General features: G+C 39.3%; 1 protein-coding gene across 19 annotated transcripts in view; it reads left to right on the top strand.

The window, feature by feature from the left end:
• Nucleotides 1–19237, top strand: part of LIMCH1 (LIM and calponin homology domains 1) — a 307341-nt gene that overhangs the window by 209680 nt on the left and 78424 nt on the right. For 11 of the 19 annotated variants that reach the window (XM_054029192.1, XM_054029186.1, XM_054029185.1 and 8 more), the window contains 6 exons: nt 607–717; nt 5712–5907; nt 8905–9157; nt 9898–10176; nt 16519–16809; nt 18283–18537. In XM_054029192.1, coding sequence (XP_053885167.1) covers nt 607–717; nt 5712–5907; nt 8905–9157; nt 9898–10176; nt 16519–16809; nt 18283–18537 — 1385 coding nt within the window. Of the gene's footprint in view, nt 1–606; nt 718–5260; nt 5439–5711; nt 5908–8904; nt 9158–9897; nt 10177–16518; nt 16810–18282; nt 18538–19237 lie in introns of those variants that run through there. The other 8 variants (XM_054029202.1, XM_054029201.1, XM_054029203.1 and 5 more) reach the window with 4 other exon arrangements.

Below are 19237 nucleotides of genomic sequence, written 5' to 3' on the forward strand. Positions count from 1 at the left end.
TATTGGTCTGGATATATTTTGAGCCATTAAACTAGAGGTGAAATGCATTGAATCTTATCAGTAATATTGGGGTGGGTAGAACTAGCCTTTTCTCTTCTTCAAATAGTCCCTGACATATTTGTTACAAACATTTTGTTGTTTATTTCCTTATGTATTTTAATTAAGGAACACCATTATTAGTAAGTAATATTTTCCTGCCACCCTTAACTTTATTTTACCATGAGATTTGGAAGCCTTCATTATTGGAAGGTAGTTCTTTTGAGCTCTCTTCACTTTGGGAATACTTTCGAATATTGTACCTAGTTTTTAATATTGAGGTTTATTTTTGCTGCTTACTTTTCAGCCAGACGTGACACAGCAGTATGTTTTTTTAATAAGCTGCAAATTCTATAAGATTATTTTACCTTTAATAGATGCTTCATGTATTTGTTATTAACCATTTAACCACCCTCCCTTCCCACTCCCCAGAGGGGAATACAGATTTAGAACAAATTCTCAAATCCATCAGTGATTCAGAGTTCAAAATAAATGAAGAGGTCCTTAGGAAAAGTAAATTTAGCAAAGTAATTGTGTAGATTTTCAATTAATGTTTACTGATTTCTGCAGGTACTAGTTACCATTTATTGGCTGGGGAAAGCAGCAAACAGATGCACTTCATACAGTGGAGCAACACTGAACCTGAAGGAGTTTGAAGGATTGCTGGCACAGATGAGAAAGGTATCTTTTTTGTTAGCGTTTTTGGGGCTTTTAATTATTGAAGTTGGAAGTCCCACAAAAATTCTTTCTGATGTCTGTTGTAACGAAAGCTACAGGTGGATGGTGGGCTGGGGAGTGAGCTACTTAACTTTTTTGTAAAAGCTCCTGCTGATACTAAACAACTGTAAATACAGGCTTGGCTTTTTTTGGTAGCCAGTTTTGCAGGTGGTACTAGTGATGCAGAAATTACCAGGAGTAGGACTTTAAAATGGTCATATAGCGTTACACTTAGAGCTGAGTGAATAAGTGATGATTTGGTTCAGGAGCCAAACTGAAAAATCTGGGGGGTAAAAATTAGGTTCAGTTTAACCTGAAACAAACTTTTTTTGGTTTGTTTTGGGTTGAATGAAACATATTGTAAACATATTGAATTGTTTTCAGGTTTTTCACCCTTTTATTTGTTTGGCGTTTTTAATTGGCTACATTTTTAAATTAAATGCTGTGCCAAAACAAAAAGTCTAAACGTTTTGTTGCTAAATGGTTAAAATGAACCATTTTGACTTTTTTTTTTTAATTACCTTTTTTTTTTGTTCTTTTTTATTTTTTTTTTTGGCCAGAACTAATCACTGAATTTGACCCAAATTTACGAATACTTTTGGTAGCCTAAAAATGCATATTTTGGGGAATTTACTATTAGCTGAAAATATGTTGCCCAGCTCTTCTTAAAATGGTAGAGTAACGTTCATAATTTGGTTTTTCTGTTCTTTGCTTATGGTATACTGATCGACTGTTCTCAATAGAGAGACTTGCAGAGTGAGTCAGTGGACCTAGGGAGCATCAGATTAAAGAACATATTTGAACACGCAGACTGTCATGAACAATATTTCCCTCAGCTAGTTTTCAGTTGCACCACAAGTTTCATATCAAGATATATCATTTCAACAGGTGAAGAAAGGCAAAGTGGGTGGGGGAAGGGATTGTGTATGCACTTCACATGTAGCATAACCTTGATAATCTGTATTTTGTCAAACTCTAAATCTTGGATGAAAATGGATGTCAGGGTTTACAGGCCACTGTAGAGCAGACCAGCCAGGTTCTGCTGCTGGGAAGAGGCCAGTGCAGAGGGTAGCACCATTCCCATGGCCCAGTCAGGGCACTCACAGTAGGCTGCAGCGGATGTTGATAATCAATTTGATGCTCCTGTGGTTCTGCTGGGGTCACCGGGATAGTGTATTCTGTATATGCCACATACCTGATTGTGTCTGGTGGTATAAAAGTTAATTGGCATTCATTTGGAATGACCTGAATGAATCATGGCTTTGCAGTCCCAACCCCAAAGAATTTGCAGTCTGAAAGACAGATGAAGGGTGGGGAGATGGGCTCGGACAAAAAAGCAGAGTAGTAACGGTGCCATTTGGTACATGGGGGTGGGTGTTTGCTCCACGTGATGCATTTTTCATATATTTTTGAGGCCCTACTTGAATTGCAGGATGATTGTCAAAAATTGCGGCTGAGTTGCAGACAAGCCATGGAAAATTGCAGAAAAGTAATAATGGACCTTATTATTTTGCTAACTACTTATGCCAAACCATCTGTTCCACCTTGCATTTAGCTGTGACTCTGGGAGTACCTTTCCCAGACCTGAATAAGAGTTCTGCATAAGCTTGAAAGCTGTCTCTCTTACAGGGCTGGCTCCAGGCACCAGTGCAGCAAGCAGGTGCTTGGGGCGGCCAACGGAAAGGGGCGGCACGTCTGGCTCTTTGGCGGCAATTCGGCAGCGAGTCCATCAGTCCCTCTTAGAGGGAAGGACCTGCCGCCGAAGAATGAAGTGGCGGCGGTAGAGCTGCTGCTGAAATGGTGCCAATCGCGGCTTTGCCCCGCCGCTTGGGGCGGCAAAAACGCTGGAGCCGGCCTGCTCTCTTACCAACAGAAGTTGGTCCAATGAAAGATATTACTTCATGCACCTTGTCCTTTTATGAAGGGGACAGATTGGAAGAAAGTCTAGATATACTGTTGTGGGATAAGGGGATAAATGGTGTTTAAAAGCTGGCATCGTTAGGAGGGTGGAGATGATAAGGAGGGAGGGGACAGAATTCAGCAGGTCAAAGACAAGAACAAGAAACTTGAATTTGCTGCAGTGGAGGAGGGGAACCAATGAAGGGAATCTCCTAATGTTTGAATGTTTGTATCGCCATAAACTTTTCAGTGTAGTAAACAAAGATATTAGTTGGATGGTATTATTATGACTGTTGCTAGACCTGTATTTCTTACCTTGCCTTCCCACTCCTCCTTTGTGCCACACATCAATTCTCCTGGAGTTATTTTGTGGTTGAATTTTAAGAGGTTTGTTGTTGTAATTTAAAACATTTGAACTATGTTGTGCAGCACTCCATTACTTTAGCTTAGGCTGGATGGCGAGAGCACTTCTTTATAAATGAAGGGTTACACTGGCACAGTTCCATTGAATTTAACAGTGGCATTGACAGCAAGTGACATTTCAGTATGTGCTAGTAGTACCTCCATTGAAATCCTTTTTTAACTTTATTCAGTGAGTTTTTAATTTTATTTCTTTTAACCTACTTTACTGCATACTCATCCAGTTTTCAATCTGAAAAATGTAAACAGTTAATCCATAGTGCACTTTGAATATATTCAATAGTTTGAAAAGGAATATATAAAAGTGGCTGGCAAATAGGTTTTAAATTTGGCAGTTGTATCTACTTTTACTACCGCAAGGTTATGCATTGATTTTTACCAGATGGGCATGATAGACCAGTGCATTATGGTATGCTATGGGATTATCTTTTCAAAAAGTGTCACAGTACAGATGTAAATGATACTTAGAGTGGTTACTATCCAGTAGATAACACACACTTGCTCTAATTTTGAGTGTCTGTCATAGCCAGTAACAGTAATCTTTTGGGAGAATGAGGTGCCAACGGGAAGGCTAAATAGTACATGTTTACAAGAGAATTACTACAGTCTATTGTGCCATCTCTTATACACTTCCCTATTTTTACCTGTAGCTGCCAGTAATTAAAAAGTAAACTAAATTAAAGTTAACGGGTTAATAAAATAGAGAATTTTGGAATCTGTTCATTCACACTTCATTCAGGGTTTTAAAGCATGAAACAGCTGAAGAATGTTTTTTTCAGCCTGTACTTTCGAATAGTTCATCTGATTTCTATCCCTCTTGCTATTGAGCGTTTCCATGACTTTCAAACATATTATTTTAAGAAAATGGAAGTCTGCCAGAGGATTGAATATAGCTGATTGGTATGTAGAGATGGGGAGCTTTTTCTGAATCTGGAATTGGAAAAGATTTCAGATAGTTTTGAAGAAAAGGGTAAAGAGGATTTTGAGAGGATGTAATCTTTTTTCTTGGAGCTGTATACTTAATATAGATTTTAGAAAGACAGAGGTGGTATATGTTGAACAGTGTTTATGTGTGTGTATATATACCATTCCTAAACAAGCGATAAGGGAGGAAAACGCCATTGAATTAAATCACTACTTGTTAACATATTTTAAATTAAAAAATAAAACAAAACTTGAGTATAATCCCAGTTCGTGTACTCTGTGACTATTGGCATTACTGTGATTTTGCTTGGCCTTAAGGAACCTTTGGTGCTGGACATACTGTGGTATTTTGGCAGCAAGTTATTTAGTGGCTCTAATTAAGTCTTCTTCCTGGAAAGTCTACAAGACACGAGTTTCTAATCTTTCCTTTTCCCTCTGAGCCTCTCCCTTTGAATATTGAACTTTTGATTGATATTATGATGCTCCCCTTCTCAGATGCTCTTTCTGCCGTAATTCTCCTTTGGTAAGGAGGTTGTTGACTTTATTGTACCATAATGTTGATTGATATGATCACTGGCAATACTAATAATGACAACAGTAGCTGTAGAGGGCAGTGGGAGCTACTCTCCACTCAGTTATTGAGCTCCAATTATCTGTAGCCCATAGGTGTTTTTTTAATTGGAAAGTTTAAAATTAATATTTAAGTGTGTCAAGAAAAAGTTTCACATTCCAATCTTTTCAGATTGAAAAATGTCAGTCTGATGATGTCACCCGCATCTCTTGAGTTTTTTCAGTGACAGTCTGGCGGAGAAAAAAAACATAGAGGTTTATCTTTTGAGTAAGAGAGTAGTTATTTTTGCTTTTCTCAGCCTGTGCTATTGTAATTAACGTTAAGAAACTGGCTGAAACAAGGGATTTATTATAATGCAAGGGTGAGGATGGCTTCCATTGACCTTTCCCTCTGCTGGAGTTTTAGAGTTTTAGTATGTGCTGCTTGCGCTGGAAAGAATTTATAATCACAGGGCTGTCAAAGACAACCATTGTTCTCACTGCTCTGAACATGTGGGTCAGCTACAAGTGCTTTCATATCCCCCAGAGCCAGGAGCTGGCAAAGAGTAAAGAGCACGACTGAATTCTTCTGAGGCATCAGGAAAAGCATTTTGCATATTTTTCATTGCTGATTGCTTTAGAAAGACATCCCTCTTTCATAACAGGAATTTCTCTTCAAGGTGCAGGGAGACTGGGACAAACTGCTTCATTATTTTGCTGAGCTCAGGCGACAACAACAAATGCTGCCTGCTGGTGTCCCAGTCAGATACAATAGATAGATTGGGGGAATTAATCTGGAAAATAGTGAGCTTATCCCCAACTCAGCCATGAGGTCAAATTTATAATGCCTTTGCCAGTGTGCTATGGACTATGGAAGACAAGTCAAGTTTCAGGTTTATTTCAATTTTGATAGTTTTATTAATCTGCCTATTGCAACTGTATTTCAAATAACTATATTAATCCAAAGCATGTGTGTTCCTCTTAATTGGTATGAAATGAGGTTTTATTGCAATCTCATGCTTTTGATTTGAAAGCAAAAAAAAAATGCTATGATTGAGGGAAGAGATTTTAGTACATTAGAAAGATACTTTGTACTCAGCTGCATAGTGGATCTCATTTTTGTGTCACTGACTTTTTTGAAGAGGTACGTCTGTATTTCCATGTAGGAAACGGAAGATATTGAGAGCCCCAAACGCAACATTCGTGACAGTGGTTATATTGATTGCTGGGACTCTGAACGCAGTGATTCCCTTTCCCCCCCTCGCCACGGCAGAGATGATTCCTTTGACAGTCTGGATTCATTTGGTTCCCGCTCACAGCAGACACCGTCTCCAGATGTAGTGCTCAGAGGAAGCAGCGATGGTAAGTTTCGGTCACAACAAGACACATGCAAAACATTGAATGTGTCACCCAGTGCTTTCAGTGCATAGGCAGCCATTCAAAAGCTGGATGCAATGTCTGAATCATGATGTCTCCTGTGAATTGGTAAAAGAAACTTTCTTTGAATGCAGATTTTTGTTTCTCGGGTCTTTAGATAATTTTGCCAGCAATTTATTTGAAATCTACCTCGGTTCTATAACGTAGTATAGTAAAATGAGTTATACCCTACAAGTGTAATTTATGACGTAGTGTTTCTCTGGGTTATGGGGTAGCAGACACAGTGTGAAGATGCACATCAGCTCATAAGCTAGGCTGAAGCAAGAACTAAGAATGCAAAAGGGTGGAAAATGTTGAAAAAAATCAAATGCCATATAAATAAACTGGTCGTCTAAGAGGAAAAGGAAACCTCTTGGAAATTGTTGATACCTGGGAGAGTTTTGAAGTGCAGTCTTATGAAAATACAGTTTTGGCAATTCTTGGCAAGATATTCAGCATTTAAGAAACTGAGTGACTTGATAGTTGTCCTTGCACCCCCCCTTCAGCCAGGACATGCAGCTCCTGACCTTCAGCATGGCTGCTGCTTCAGTCTTTGCGCTCTGTATGTGTCCAGTTGTGTCAGTATGGGGTACTGTGAATGTGAGCAAGTGTCCTCTAGGAAGTAGACTTCAAGCTTGTCTTAAGCCTGATTCTAGCTCAAAGCTTCTAGGACAGAAATGCATTCTCTTCAGCCTGCCGCACAGAATGCTCTAGGCTAGCTGCTCAGTTACTTCCGTGATAAGCATGATGTAATTGCCTGGATAGTATGTTCTCCAAATCCATTGTTTCTATTCAATCATTCTCACTATTAAAAATAATAATTTTAGTTTTCAGACAAGGTGGGCGGGGGCAGATTCTGAGGTAAGATCCAGCCCCTTCACTCCTCTTGGGCAGCACAAAAGAAACTGGTTCTGATCCTAACTGGCCAACTGAGATTCCCTGTGATGTTGGGAACTCTGTGCTGGTTAAAGCTAGAAGTCAGTTCTTACACCATTAAAACACGTTAACTAGAACCAGTAAGCAGTTGCACTAACGGGGCCTATGGTTAGCATCTCCATTTGGGAGTTGGCTTGATGTCCTCACCCAGGCACTGGACTCTGCAAGAAGAAACAGAGAAGAATATTTAGCAGTCTCTTAAATTTTATAGTAGAACTATAGACAGACTGACAGACCTAAGAGTACAGCTACCCCTTGTGCACAAATAAATAAAATCCCTTACTTGGCCATCTGTGGCACTAGACATGCTGTTTGTTCCCCTCAGTTCCCTTCATGCACGCAGAGAGGCCCCTTGAACCACTGCTTGAAATGTCAGGAGCAGGGAATACTGGTCAGGCTCATCCCCACCCCAGAGCCCGCATCCCCCTGGAGCCTGCAACCCTTCCCACACCCCAACCCTCTGCCCCAGCCCTGACCCCCCCTCCTGCCCTCCAAACTCCTCGGTCCCAGCCCAGAGCACCCTCCTACACCCCAAACTTCTCATCCCCAACCCCACCCCAGAGCTCACACCCCCAACCAGAGCTCTCACCCTCTCCCGCACCCCAACCCCAATTTAGTGACCATTCATGGCCTGCCATACAATTTCTATTTCCAGATGTGGCCCTCAGGCCAAAAAGTTTGCCCACCCCTGCACTACAGCCTTGTCCTGCCGACGTAAATGCCTTACTACACTGACATAATAACTCCACCTCCATGAAAGGTGTAGGGCTTATGTTGGTGCAGTTAGGACAAATCAGTGTCCGTGTATTATTTACATTGGCTGTTGGCTGTCTTGTCAAGAAAGCTGAGCTTCTAGAGCCAGGCTGCCCCTGCTCCCAGCTGGGCTGCTACCTGGAGGCTCCCCACTCCCTGATCAGGGAGGCAAGAAGCCCGGGCAGCTGCCCCGTCCACTCCTGGCCAGGAGCAGTGAGGCGAGAAACCTGCAGGGGGGGACTACGCAGAGGGCTCTCAGCCCCCCACACTGCCCCTCTTCAGTTGCTGGAAACACTCCTTGTGAGGACGCACACCACTGACAGAAGGAGGGAAGTGTGGACATCAGCCACCACAATAATTACTGTGGTGGCTGTAAGTTGACCTAACATAGGTTGGCTTAGGGCTGTAGTGTAGACATGCCTTGAGTCTCTTGGTTTACAATTGTCCAAAGTCATGCCTAGCCTGTGGGTATCTAAATTGGCCTAGCATAATTCTGAAAAGAGATGGCATCTGCCTATTCCTGTAGACAGTAGAGCTTGCTGGGAATTTTTTGGCATAACATTTATTTGTTGAAAAATTCAGATTTGTCAAAACTGAAAATTACTGTTGGAACATGCCAGTTTCATTGAAATGTTCACCAGGAAAGGTGTCTCAGGTCCAGGATGGATTAGAGCGAGCGAGAGAGAGACCTCCCACTGCATCTGGCCCCATAACAACCAGTAGCTTTGTGGTTAGGGTTGGGATGTGGCAGACCCAGGATAAACCTTGAGGTCAAGTAAACTTGAGTTTGGGTTTATACAGCTGGTTTATATCATTGGATACTGGTGTAAATCTGACCCATCACGTTGGACAACTGATCAAGCCTTTGAAAAAGAAACTTGCTGAGGCCTTTTTCTTGAATTAGATTAGTTTTGTTTTTTTGGCTGCAGAAGGTAGGCCACTGGAATAGACTTCCATTTGTTACCACTATAGGGAGTGTGGCCAGTATTTCACTGACTGATTTAAAATAGGAATATAAATCCACTATAACTAGCTGTGTGTGTTTGAAGTTTCTATGCAAATGTTATTTCAACAGGGATTTTCTTCCTTATGAAAAAAAAAATAATAATTTTTAGAGAAATGTCTGAAGATGCTGTAGTAAACTGTAGTATTTTGGCCCATTATTATAAAATACTGTTGTACTTTTAAGTAAGGATTTTGTTTTCATTTTGGCAAGTTAGGGTAAAATTACCCTTTTTTCATATCCCTTAATAGGGAGAGGGAGTGACTCTGAGTCTGATTTGCCACACCGAAAGATGCCAGATGTGAAAAAAGATGATATGTCTGCAAGGCGGGCATCGTATGGTGAACCTAAATCAGTTGTGCCTTTTAACCAGTATCTCCCGAATAAGAGTAACCAGACTGCCTATATACCAGCTCCTCTTCGGAAAAAGAAAGCTGAACGAGAAGAGTACCGGAAGAGCTGGAGTACTGCTACTTCACCACTCGGAGGAGAGAAGCCTTTCAGGTAAGGCTTTGCTCAAGACCATTTGTCCCTCCAATTATGTTATTTTTTAACCTTTAACAAATCATGACCTTTAAAAGTACACAGTGCTTTGTAAAATGGGCAAAATAGATCTTACTTAGAGCTAACTGACAGATTTTTACCCTATTGTTTCAAACAACAGAAGAGCAATAATCCCATGAGTGGAAAGTCAGGTAATACAAGACTTAGGTAATTATCCTGATGTCAATGTTGTTCACTGTGCAGTGCAATGTTGGCTGTGAATTATTCAGTGTTGCAGTACACATTAACTGTTTAAAACTCAAGTGTTTGACAAAATATTGGTTTATTTAAATGCCACATTTAAATATTAAAATAATTGTCAAAAGTACAATTTGTTGCTCTAATGTGGTCCTTGATGACGAGAGTCAGTTTTCAAGAGATTCTTAATTTTCAGTGAATAAAAGTCTTTATGTGATATATATTAGTCAAAATAGTTACCATCTTTCTGTTCTTGAATTTTGAAAATAAATCTATTGTGCATCAGTTACATAAATTTAGTGTAGTATATGAATGTGCTCAAAGATTTCCCATATTTTACATCAGGTGTTTTGTTTTAATTTGGCTTCAGAATAGCCTGCACTACGTAGTACGATTAGTCTTCTGTGTCATTCATCAAAATATTGTTTGAAATGTTAGTATCAAGCAAAATGTATAAAGAAAGCAGTGTACTGTATAGTAAACTACCTTGTATAACTCAATAGCAAAAACCATCCTGAAACCATAGAAGAAGAACAAAATGAGGCACCAAGACAACATGAAGAGGAGCAGGTGGGATGCATGGCTTCCAGGACAAACCCCAGTAAAAGTCAAGTAGATTTGAATCAAAACAAAGGAAAGACAATAGGTCAGTTTCCTTCAGGTAGTGCCAAAGAAACTGCAGTGCACAAGTGCAAAGAGAAAGATGCAGAGGAAATCAGAAAGTTACGAAGGCTTGAACAAGCTGGTATTAAGGTCATGCCAGCAGCACAACGCTATGGCAGGTTAGCTCAAAAGTGTGTGATATTGTGCACGCTTCACATTAAAAATTTTGCGAGTGTGTGTGTTTTTCTCATTCTGCCATTACTTCACTTTTTATAACCAAAAAAAAAAAAAAAAAAAATCTACTAAGCACTTGCATTTTCTGCTGTTTCACTTGCAACTAATTAGATTTTAGAAAAGGTTTAGGTATGAAAAAGCTTGTGACATGGTAATCATGCATTGCAAAGCTATATGGTGTTAAATGTGTTTGCTGCAACTAGTAATAGTGCTACACCCTAACTTGGATGGAAACAAAGTTCAAGAAACAAACGACCAAGAACATTTTCAAGCTTGTTAATCTTCCATTTTATACCATCTTAGGTTCACACAAAAAAACGGTTTTACTACATGATGCCTTGTTCGGGCAAGGGTTTTAGAAATTCTTTAATACTCTTCTTAGTGATGGAACATTTCAGTAACAAGTGGCTGAATCACACCTATATTTGTAAGTGTTTAGTATTTTTAACAATTATACTAAAGGGCGTATTTTATTTTAAAGACAGGAACTATAAAAATTCATTGCTTGTTAACACCTGCACCAAGTAAAGCATGTCAATATAGTTCAACAGTCATTCCTTGACTATAGCTATGCACAGAATGACCATATTTATTCATCGTTTCACCGGCATTTTGTTTTTCGGTTTTACTTAAGTTGGTTATTTCCCTTTCTTTATTTCAAAAGTCTGATAATGGATGGATTTAATTTCATCAGACTTTCAGTCACAATGGTGTGGTGGTCCCATGAAAACTAGCTGTTTCTCATGAGGTTATGTCACCAAGCAAAACTTTTAACTGGTATGACCAGGGTAGTCCTTTCAAAGATTGTGAAATGGTTTGGTTAAATGGTAAGTGTTCAACCTTCTGCCTGCCCAACCTCTTAATTTCTGGAACATCAAGGAAAGCTATTCAGAATTGTATTTTCAAACAAAAACTTCACTAAACTTGAATTAAAGTTGTAAATTATAGGTTGGGATGCTGGCAATATATGGACAGCACCTAGCTCAATGGGGCCATGACTTCAGATGGGACTTCTAAATGTTGTTGTAATACAAATAATAGCTAATATGAAACCATCTATAGGCTTAATGAGGCTTGCAGGCTGGGGAGAGCTGTCAAATGCAGTTAAATAGTCAAATCAAAGTAAGTATGTGTGTGTATTTTCTGTTTCAGACTGGTTTTATTGTTCTAAAGGTATGCTGTCTTATTACAAGCAATAACATTTTGTATATTTGTATATCAGTAATACAAATCATAACCAATGCATGTATTAGCCAAGGCACTGAAGAGCTATACAAGGTAACAGACAAACTAAGTGCTACCCTAGGACATGAGCCAAAATACTAATAAAAAGAATTTGCAATCAGTCATAAATCACAGCCTCATCCTGCCTCAGTTAATTGCAGGCCGCCGGTCAGTAGTTCATAAACCAGAAGGATAATAGTGCAAGCATAGTTTGAGTCCAAGACAATAGTATTGTGTTTGGCAATCCAAGGTGTAACAAACAATATTTATAGCCCATGTATTATTTTTGGAGGATACTTACAACCTTTGGCTGTCAGCCCCCTGCTCCAATCTTGCTTTGATTTACTGATTTTAATCTCTAAGACAGATGCACATGTAGACAAGCATATGGTTCAGCAGGGATTCTGATCTCCTCCTTTTACAAAGTGCCTTTGTGCAGGAGGAAAGAGGAACACTAATAATTTAGTGATTCTTGTTCCCTGCTCCCACCAGAAGAAGCTCTCTAATTTGTCAACCAGGTGCAATTTGTACAGATGGCAGCAGGGGTGTTGTGAGGAACTAATGACTCTCTACACCAGCTAAACAGCTGAGGTGCAAAGAACCAAGCTTGCAGGAGAAGCTCAGTCTTGCAGCAGTTTCCCTCCTAATACTGGGAGAAGATCTCTGAGGCAGGAGAAAGGGGAATGAAGGTGCAGAGCTGTAGGGAGAAATTTGTTACAGCATGTGTGAGTGGGAAAGGGAGAATGGGGAAGGAGGAGAGATGGGGCAGACTTCAGGCGAGGGAGAGGGGTCGACTTTGTCATCTTTCTTGCCCGTTGACTGTTGCCCCATCTTTGAATCACTCTGTTGACTCCCCTTTCTCCATTGGCTCTCATTCCTCCTCTACATCAAGTTCAAGTTTCCAGTCCTATCATTCAAGGACCTACATAACTCTGCTCCTCTGTACTTTCCTATTTTGGTTTTCTTTGCTTTCCCCTCCATCCCTTCTGCTCTGCCCATGATGCCAGCCTAGATGTTTCTCCCACAACTCTGTTTTCTTCCACACTATTTCTTATCCATGAAAATTCTTCCTGAGCTAGTATGCAGGGCACCAGCCTTTCCATATTCCAGTCCTCTGATGATCCAAATCTACTGTGATGCCTACAAGATATTAGCTCATTAATAATGGCAAACCTGAGGGGCACTGGGGATACACTCTGGCCCCATTCTAGCTAGCACTTAAGTGTTTAAATGTGTTGCTCATTCACAGCCTATTAGTATTTATTTGTATTACCACAGCACCTAGGAGCCCTAATCATGGACCAGGACCCCATTGTGCTTGACAGTCCCTGCACCAAGGAGCTTATGATCTTGTATATAATAATAAATTGCATTATCAAAAGGTGACCAAACACCTTGACCATTTCACTTACACCTTGTACCCTTTTGTGTATTGGTCAGTCTGTCTGTCTTTTTATATTGTAAACTCTTTAGGGCAGTTTACAATATAAAGTCTTTCTAAAGTCTTTCTAAAGTCAGTCTGGATTGAGGGGGAGATCTGGAGGTGAGCTTGCATTCCAGTAGCAATTGGGTGGTAGGTTTTCTTTGCCCCAGCCTCCCTTCTGGGGTGCAATCAAACTTCTTGTCTGGGAATCCCCAGTTTTTACTAAATGGTATGTACATTAAAAACCATTTTCTGAAGATACTGCTTCTGGATCCCCCAACAAGGGCTTGCTTACTTTATCTGAAAATAATTCAGGGAGACTGATGGAGGGAAGAAAATGAGGTGGGGTAAGTTGGAGGGACCCTCAGCGAGACCCCCTCGACTGGACTGTGTCCAAAGATTTAGAATACCACTGCTGGAGGTGGTGGTAACAAATGTTACAGGGACTCCTGCATTTCACAAGGCACGGTATACGTTTATTTTATCATGCACTTGTGAGTATAACTCCACTTCACCCATTGCTGCTTCTGTAGTATCTTCAGGAAGATAACAGCATTTAAATACAAAGAACTTTCCCCTACTCATGCATCCCAAAAATAATTTGTGATATTGTAATGTGGTATAAATTATATTGTTGCTTCTTTGGGAAAACCTATATAACTCACATGGCTCTGTCACCCATGAGTAATGTAATCATGCCGAGCTTGTGGCAGTGAAACCGTGTTTATATTACTTTCACATCCTCTCATACTGTGCATTCATTAAATACTTGGATTGCTAAATGCTCAAATTTGACTAAGAACATCTCCCTCCCATGAGTTATAAAGTATGCTGTTGGCTACGTGGTGGTATTTTTTTCATTCCCTTCACTGGTCTGAAATTGGTGGAAACAATCTGACACTTGAGCAGCTTTCAGAATGTTACCAATCAAAATTTACTCTCCTGAAGAATTTCTGTTTTTCCTTAGAGTGGAAGGTCCAGTGATTAGGGTGCTAACAAGTAAGCTAGGATTTTAGGAGACCTCTGTGTTCAGTCCCTGCTCCACCAGACTTTGTGTGACCTTGGGCAAGTCATTCAGTATTTTTGTCCCTCAGTTCCCTATCTGCAAAATACTTTACCTCACACTGGTACTGAGGATAAATGCATTAGAGATCGTGAGGTGCTCAGATACCACAGCAGTGAAGCTATATAAGTGCCATGGATCTCTAGATAGATTCCACCACCTTTGTGTTTGCTCATTGTTAATCCATAAAACACAAAATAAAAAGAGCTAAATGTGGCATTTCCTGTTGCATGTCCATGCAGGAAATGCCTGATGGTGCACAAAATGCTCTTTGAATGAACTTGAACTCTGTTACTTCACAAAGGCAAGAACTGCTCTCACCCCAATGGTGCATAAACCATTGCATGACTTTTAGTTGATGCTACATTCCTTGCATAACTATATTAGCTTCCTTAAATAAACATACTAAACAGTCCTGATCTACTGACCTACTAAACTATACATAATCACAGGAAGGTGTAGAGCATCTACTTTTTAAACAAGTATGTGAATCATCTATGATGCATAAAACTATAATTGATTCCTCCAAACTTTTCTTGGAATTATAAAACTGGATTTGGACGATCACTGCCCACTGAGTGGCCTTGGATTTGAAGGACTGGAATACTGGATAATATTACCAATATAACAAGAAGCACAGTAACTCTGTGCCAACAAATAGACGCAAAACTGAAAGTGACTTGGACACCTACTAGCATCTCAGGGAAAAGAAAGGCAGTTTTAAACTGCTTCCCTTCATTCATGGACCTATGCCTGGCTGACCTTTCAGCACCATTCTGTGGCCTGATGGAAGCCTTCTATTTCATCTTTGTTTTAAAAGCTAAATTGGGACTGTTAAAGTTTTGCTGAAAGGGCAGCTGGGACTATAGATAGTCGGAGATAAAGATGGGTTTGCAATGCTTAGAAAACTTGCATTTAAAAAAATTACAGTAAACAATTTTAACTGTTGATTGTAAAATGGAGGGGAAACATGTGGACTCTTGAGCTGTTGCCATTATTTTAAGTGTCTTCACTTTACCATATTTTCTGACTTAGAAGGTGTGCAATATGAAAAATAAGAGGCATGATGTCTGAACCTAGTAATATTACTATATTGACCTATCTTGTAACACTCAAGTCTTCATGTCTAGTTTTCTAGTGATTTCTAGAAAACTAGAAAAATAAGCTTTTCATTTTTTTCCCCAGTGGGGATAAAAGTATGTAAATTATTCTTCATTATCTTCTCTTGTAAAAAGTAACTCAAATTGGATGGGCATATTGCATGATTTAGAAATAATCTTTTTCTGGTGTCCAGAAATCAAGAGCCATATTGCCATATTATTAGTACATCAGTATCGGTCTTAGGTGACTGAAGGCACTGTCTCCAGAATGCAGGTATTAATGGACCACTAAAACACAGCATTATGTCTCAATGCTGTAACAGACCTGTTTAGAAGGGTTAGATATTTATTGGTAAGTATCTGTTTCACTGTACCACACAAAAACTGATGAAAATATTTCCATAGATGATGATCGAAATTTACAGAGAGGCAAAGTAAGAAAATTGCTTGAGAACTTGTTAGAGTTTGATTTAAGGACTGATTTAAGGATTTTGTATATTTTGACATGTGAGGTTAGCAGTTCATGTTTTAATGGTTATAAAATGTTAACTTTTTGAATCTGTGCCTACTGTAATTAAGAAGTTATTAATATATGGAGATATACCTATCTCATAGAACTGGAAGGGACCCTGAAGGGTCATAGAGTCCAGCCCCATACCTTTACTAGCAGGACCAAGTACTGATTTTGCCCCAGATCCTTAAGTGGCTCCTTCAAGGATTGAACTCACAACCCTGGGTTTAGCAGGCCAGTGCTCAAACCACTGAGCTATTGTCTGACACCCTCCATTATCTGACACCCCCATAATTTCCCACAACTGTGAAGATTTAAATTGAAAAAATGCTTAAAAATAAACATTGATATTATCCATCAAAATTCTAAAAATCTAAGTCTGCCAAGTCTAGAGAGAGAGGGGCTCATTTCTGCTTACTTTTCAAAAGAAATTACCTGCTTCTTGCTTTACAAAGGGGGAAATCAAAGTGTGGGGGACAGGAGGGGAAAGGACCAGTCTTAAGGACTGCCCAGGATACAGAAAAATTGGCAGTCCCATTTAGGAGCTAGGGTGGTGAATTCTAGGTATCTCAGGATTCCACAGTAATGATCAGAAATGAGCTTGGTAGTTTTATACTAAAGCTATTTTCATTTATCTAAAGTGTGTAAGAATAATGTCACCACTTAATGGCTGAATGTATAATTTGGAGCCTGTGTTCTCTACTTTTCCATCTGTGGCTAAAATAATAGCGAAAAGGCCTGATCCTTCTAACTGTTCATGTTTGGAACTGCAGTTGACTTCCTCGGGCTTTCCTCGTGGAGGGTTTGCAGGCTTGTGCCCTAAACAAATAAATGAAGGCCTCATCTAAACTAACAGCAGCTTTGAGCACATTTGACTAACAGCACTTATTTTATGACCTGGAAATGAATGTTGACATTTTTCCCCTTTTCACATCTGGAACTCCATTTAATTTTGCTCTGTGTCAGTCAAAAGCAAATATATGAAGATAGTGAACCTACCCCAGACATCATTCTTCACAAGGAGAAACCCTCTATGATGCATTGTCAAGGGAAGGATTCTGGATCAGAAGATGAAGCAGTGTGCAGAGTTCCTGATCTAGAAAAGGATGACTTTGCAGCCCGGAGAGCAAGACTTAATCAGCCCAAACTTACAGTGTCATTTAACCAGTTTTTAGTTGGGCCCTGTACAAATAAAGATAAAGTTAAACTGGAAGGTGCTAAAAAGCCATTACAGAAGGAAAAACAGGAATATGCCAGGTGTGCAAACTACCTTTCTCCGTCTATTGTAATATTTAATTCTATGTGAAATACTGTTTGGTAGCTAAAACAAATCTGGCCCAAAATTTCAATAATGGATAAATAAACATCCATAAAAATCAATACAAATTCTCCATTATCCTAGTGTTTGCAGTTGAGACATTGTAGAATTGCTCTAGAACCTGAGAACTGGAAAGTGAAACTGATTAGAAACTTACAATTTAAAAAAAGAAAAGCACACTGCATATTTTCAGTGTTCAAAGTGAGAGAAATCCGGCAATGAAAATAAATTGTGAAAAGTAAATTTTAGAATGTGAACTCTAAAGAGAGTAAATTCAATAAGCTAATGAACATTTGTGATATAAATAAGGAAATGCTTGTTTTAATATATATGGTTTTTAATTTAACACTATTCTTTGAATTTGTGTAAAGAAAGGGCCAAATCCTCTGCTAGGTTATACATGTACAGCACTCTGTGAACTAAATGGGATATGGGACCATGTAATTAGTGGCAGAATTTGTTTAACGTTATTTTGGAAATAGACGGATTGGTTCCAATTTAACACTCCATGTATTCCACTCCAGTGCTATACTGGGATTAGGAAAAGTTAACTATGCTATAGACACTTCTGTTAGGCAACCATCTTCTGTAGAACATAAGCACATCTGCTTGTGTTTGTTGCTATTACATGAGGCATTTTTAGATAGTATGTGGGGTGTGTGTATATAAAATACATGGCGGTCTAGTGTAAAAACCCACTAACGAAAAAATGGAACGAAATACAAATATTTATTTTATATTACTCTATTTTATCATTTGTGGGTTTTCACACTAGATCTCCAGATCTATATTTATCCTAAATTTGAACTAATACAGGTAACATTAAGCAAGCCTATCGTTAGAATCGGTCTACCTACAGCTGAGATGTTCCGAACTTTTTTTTAATTAGTTCATGTTGTTTTCAGTTTTATAAAATGTTCCTTCCAGTCAGTAACAATCTGGCACATCGACATTTATAGTAAGCATTCTGACATGTGAGTAATATCTTGGAAGGGCATCTGGAGAATATACCACATTAGAATTCTCCAGCTCTGATACATTCAGGAATGAAACTTGCAATCATTACAGTAACTTTAATAGGTTATGATGTCCAACTCTCATACTATTAGAATGAACCTCATTACTGAATTAAACACTATTGCAGTGATTCCAGATTTACTTGTCTGGGTTAAACTCAAAACTATAATCCATCCAATGAATCTGTCTCATTAGAATTCACAGGGTAGTCTACATGAAACAGTCCCAGTTTCAACTGATTGCATGCTTGCTCAAAGAAACCCCAACCTTTCTACTTTATTCATCATTTCAATTTGTTCTTATACTCTGAACCGCCATTATTGACATTCCACTTATCATTGTCTAACTCCTCAAAATGGCTTTTTCTTGCTGATTTGGAATGTGCATTAAATTAGAGCAAGCCAGGTACATATGGCATCAGCGAGGCAAATTGTGACACGTAAAGAAAACCCATTCCTGCAGTCTCAGGATAACGAGTCGGAGGAGGAAGAGCAGGTGAAAGTACCTGATATTCAAAGAGATGACCTGGCTAAACGAAAGACTCAAAGTAACCTTACCCAGCAACAAGAGTCTCCAGTATTTATGAAAGCTTCTATAACACAAGCAGATTTGGAGACGTGGGACAGACTGAAAGTGTCCGAGGAGCTCAGGTATGTTGTTTTCCAGGGTCATGGGTGAATCTGGAATGGCAGTGTGGGAAATATGAGTTAATATTGTTTGAATGTCTTGAGTGGCTTTTTTTTTTTTTACTTGAATAGTGCTGTGTTGAAAATGGTTCTTTAAATTCAAAACCAGAGCTTAACAAATATGCAAAATAAGTCCAAGCACCTTACTAATGCATGCAAGTGATTTGGAACTCCTCCAGCAAAAGATAGCAACCCCTCACCTGCCTAGTGGTAGGCATTCCACTTTCTAGCTAAATGTAGTCATCTATACAGACATTCTTTTCATTGACTTGGTTATTGGGTGATTTCAGTCCTAATATAAATGACCACACTAACTGTCCTTTCTTCTCATAGAAGCAATAGTGGTATATAGTACTACTTATGAGCTGAAAGTTGCAAACTGATTTGTGATAGGGTTAAAGTTTGAGTGTGATGATGCCAACATCCTGCAAACTCTGTTCACATTTTGGCCACATCCAAAATATCCCCCTTCTGCAATTTAGACTCAACTTAGACCCTGAACAGTTAAGGTTAGGCAAGGATTCTGGGTTTCAGCTCAAACCGCCACTTAAATTTGAAGGAGTTTATATTCCAATTTTATCCTTGGCTTCACTGTTCACACCACAATATTTCAGGACCAAATTATGGTTATTTTCATGGCGTTGTATTAAGGAGAAGGCGTAGG

This window comes from Malaclemys terrapin, chromosome 5, assembly GCF_027887155.1.
Source record: "Malaclemys terrapin pileata isolate rMalTer1 chromosome 5, rMalTer1.hap1, whole genome shotgun sequence".
Classification (NCBI taxonomy): domain Eukaryota; kingdom Metazoa; phylum Chordata; order Testudines; family Emydidae; genus Malaclemys; species Malaclemys terrapin.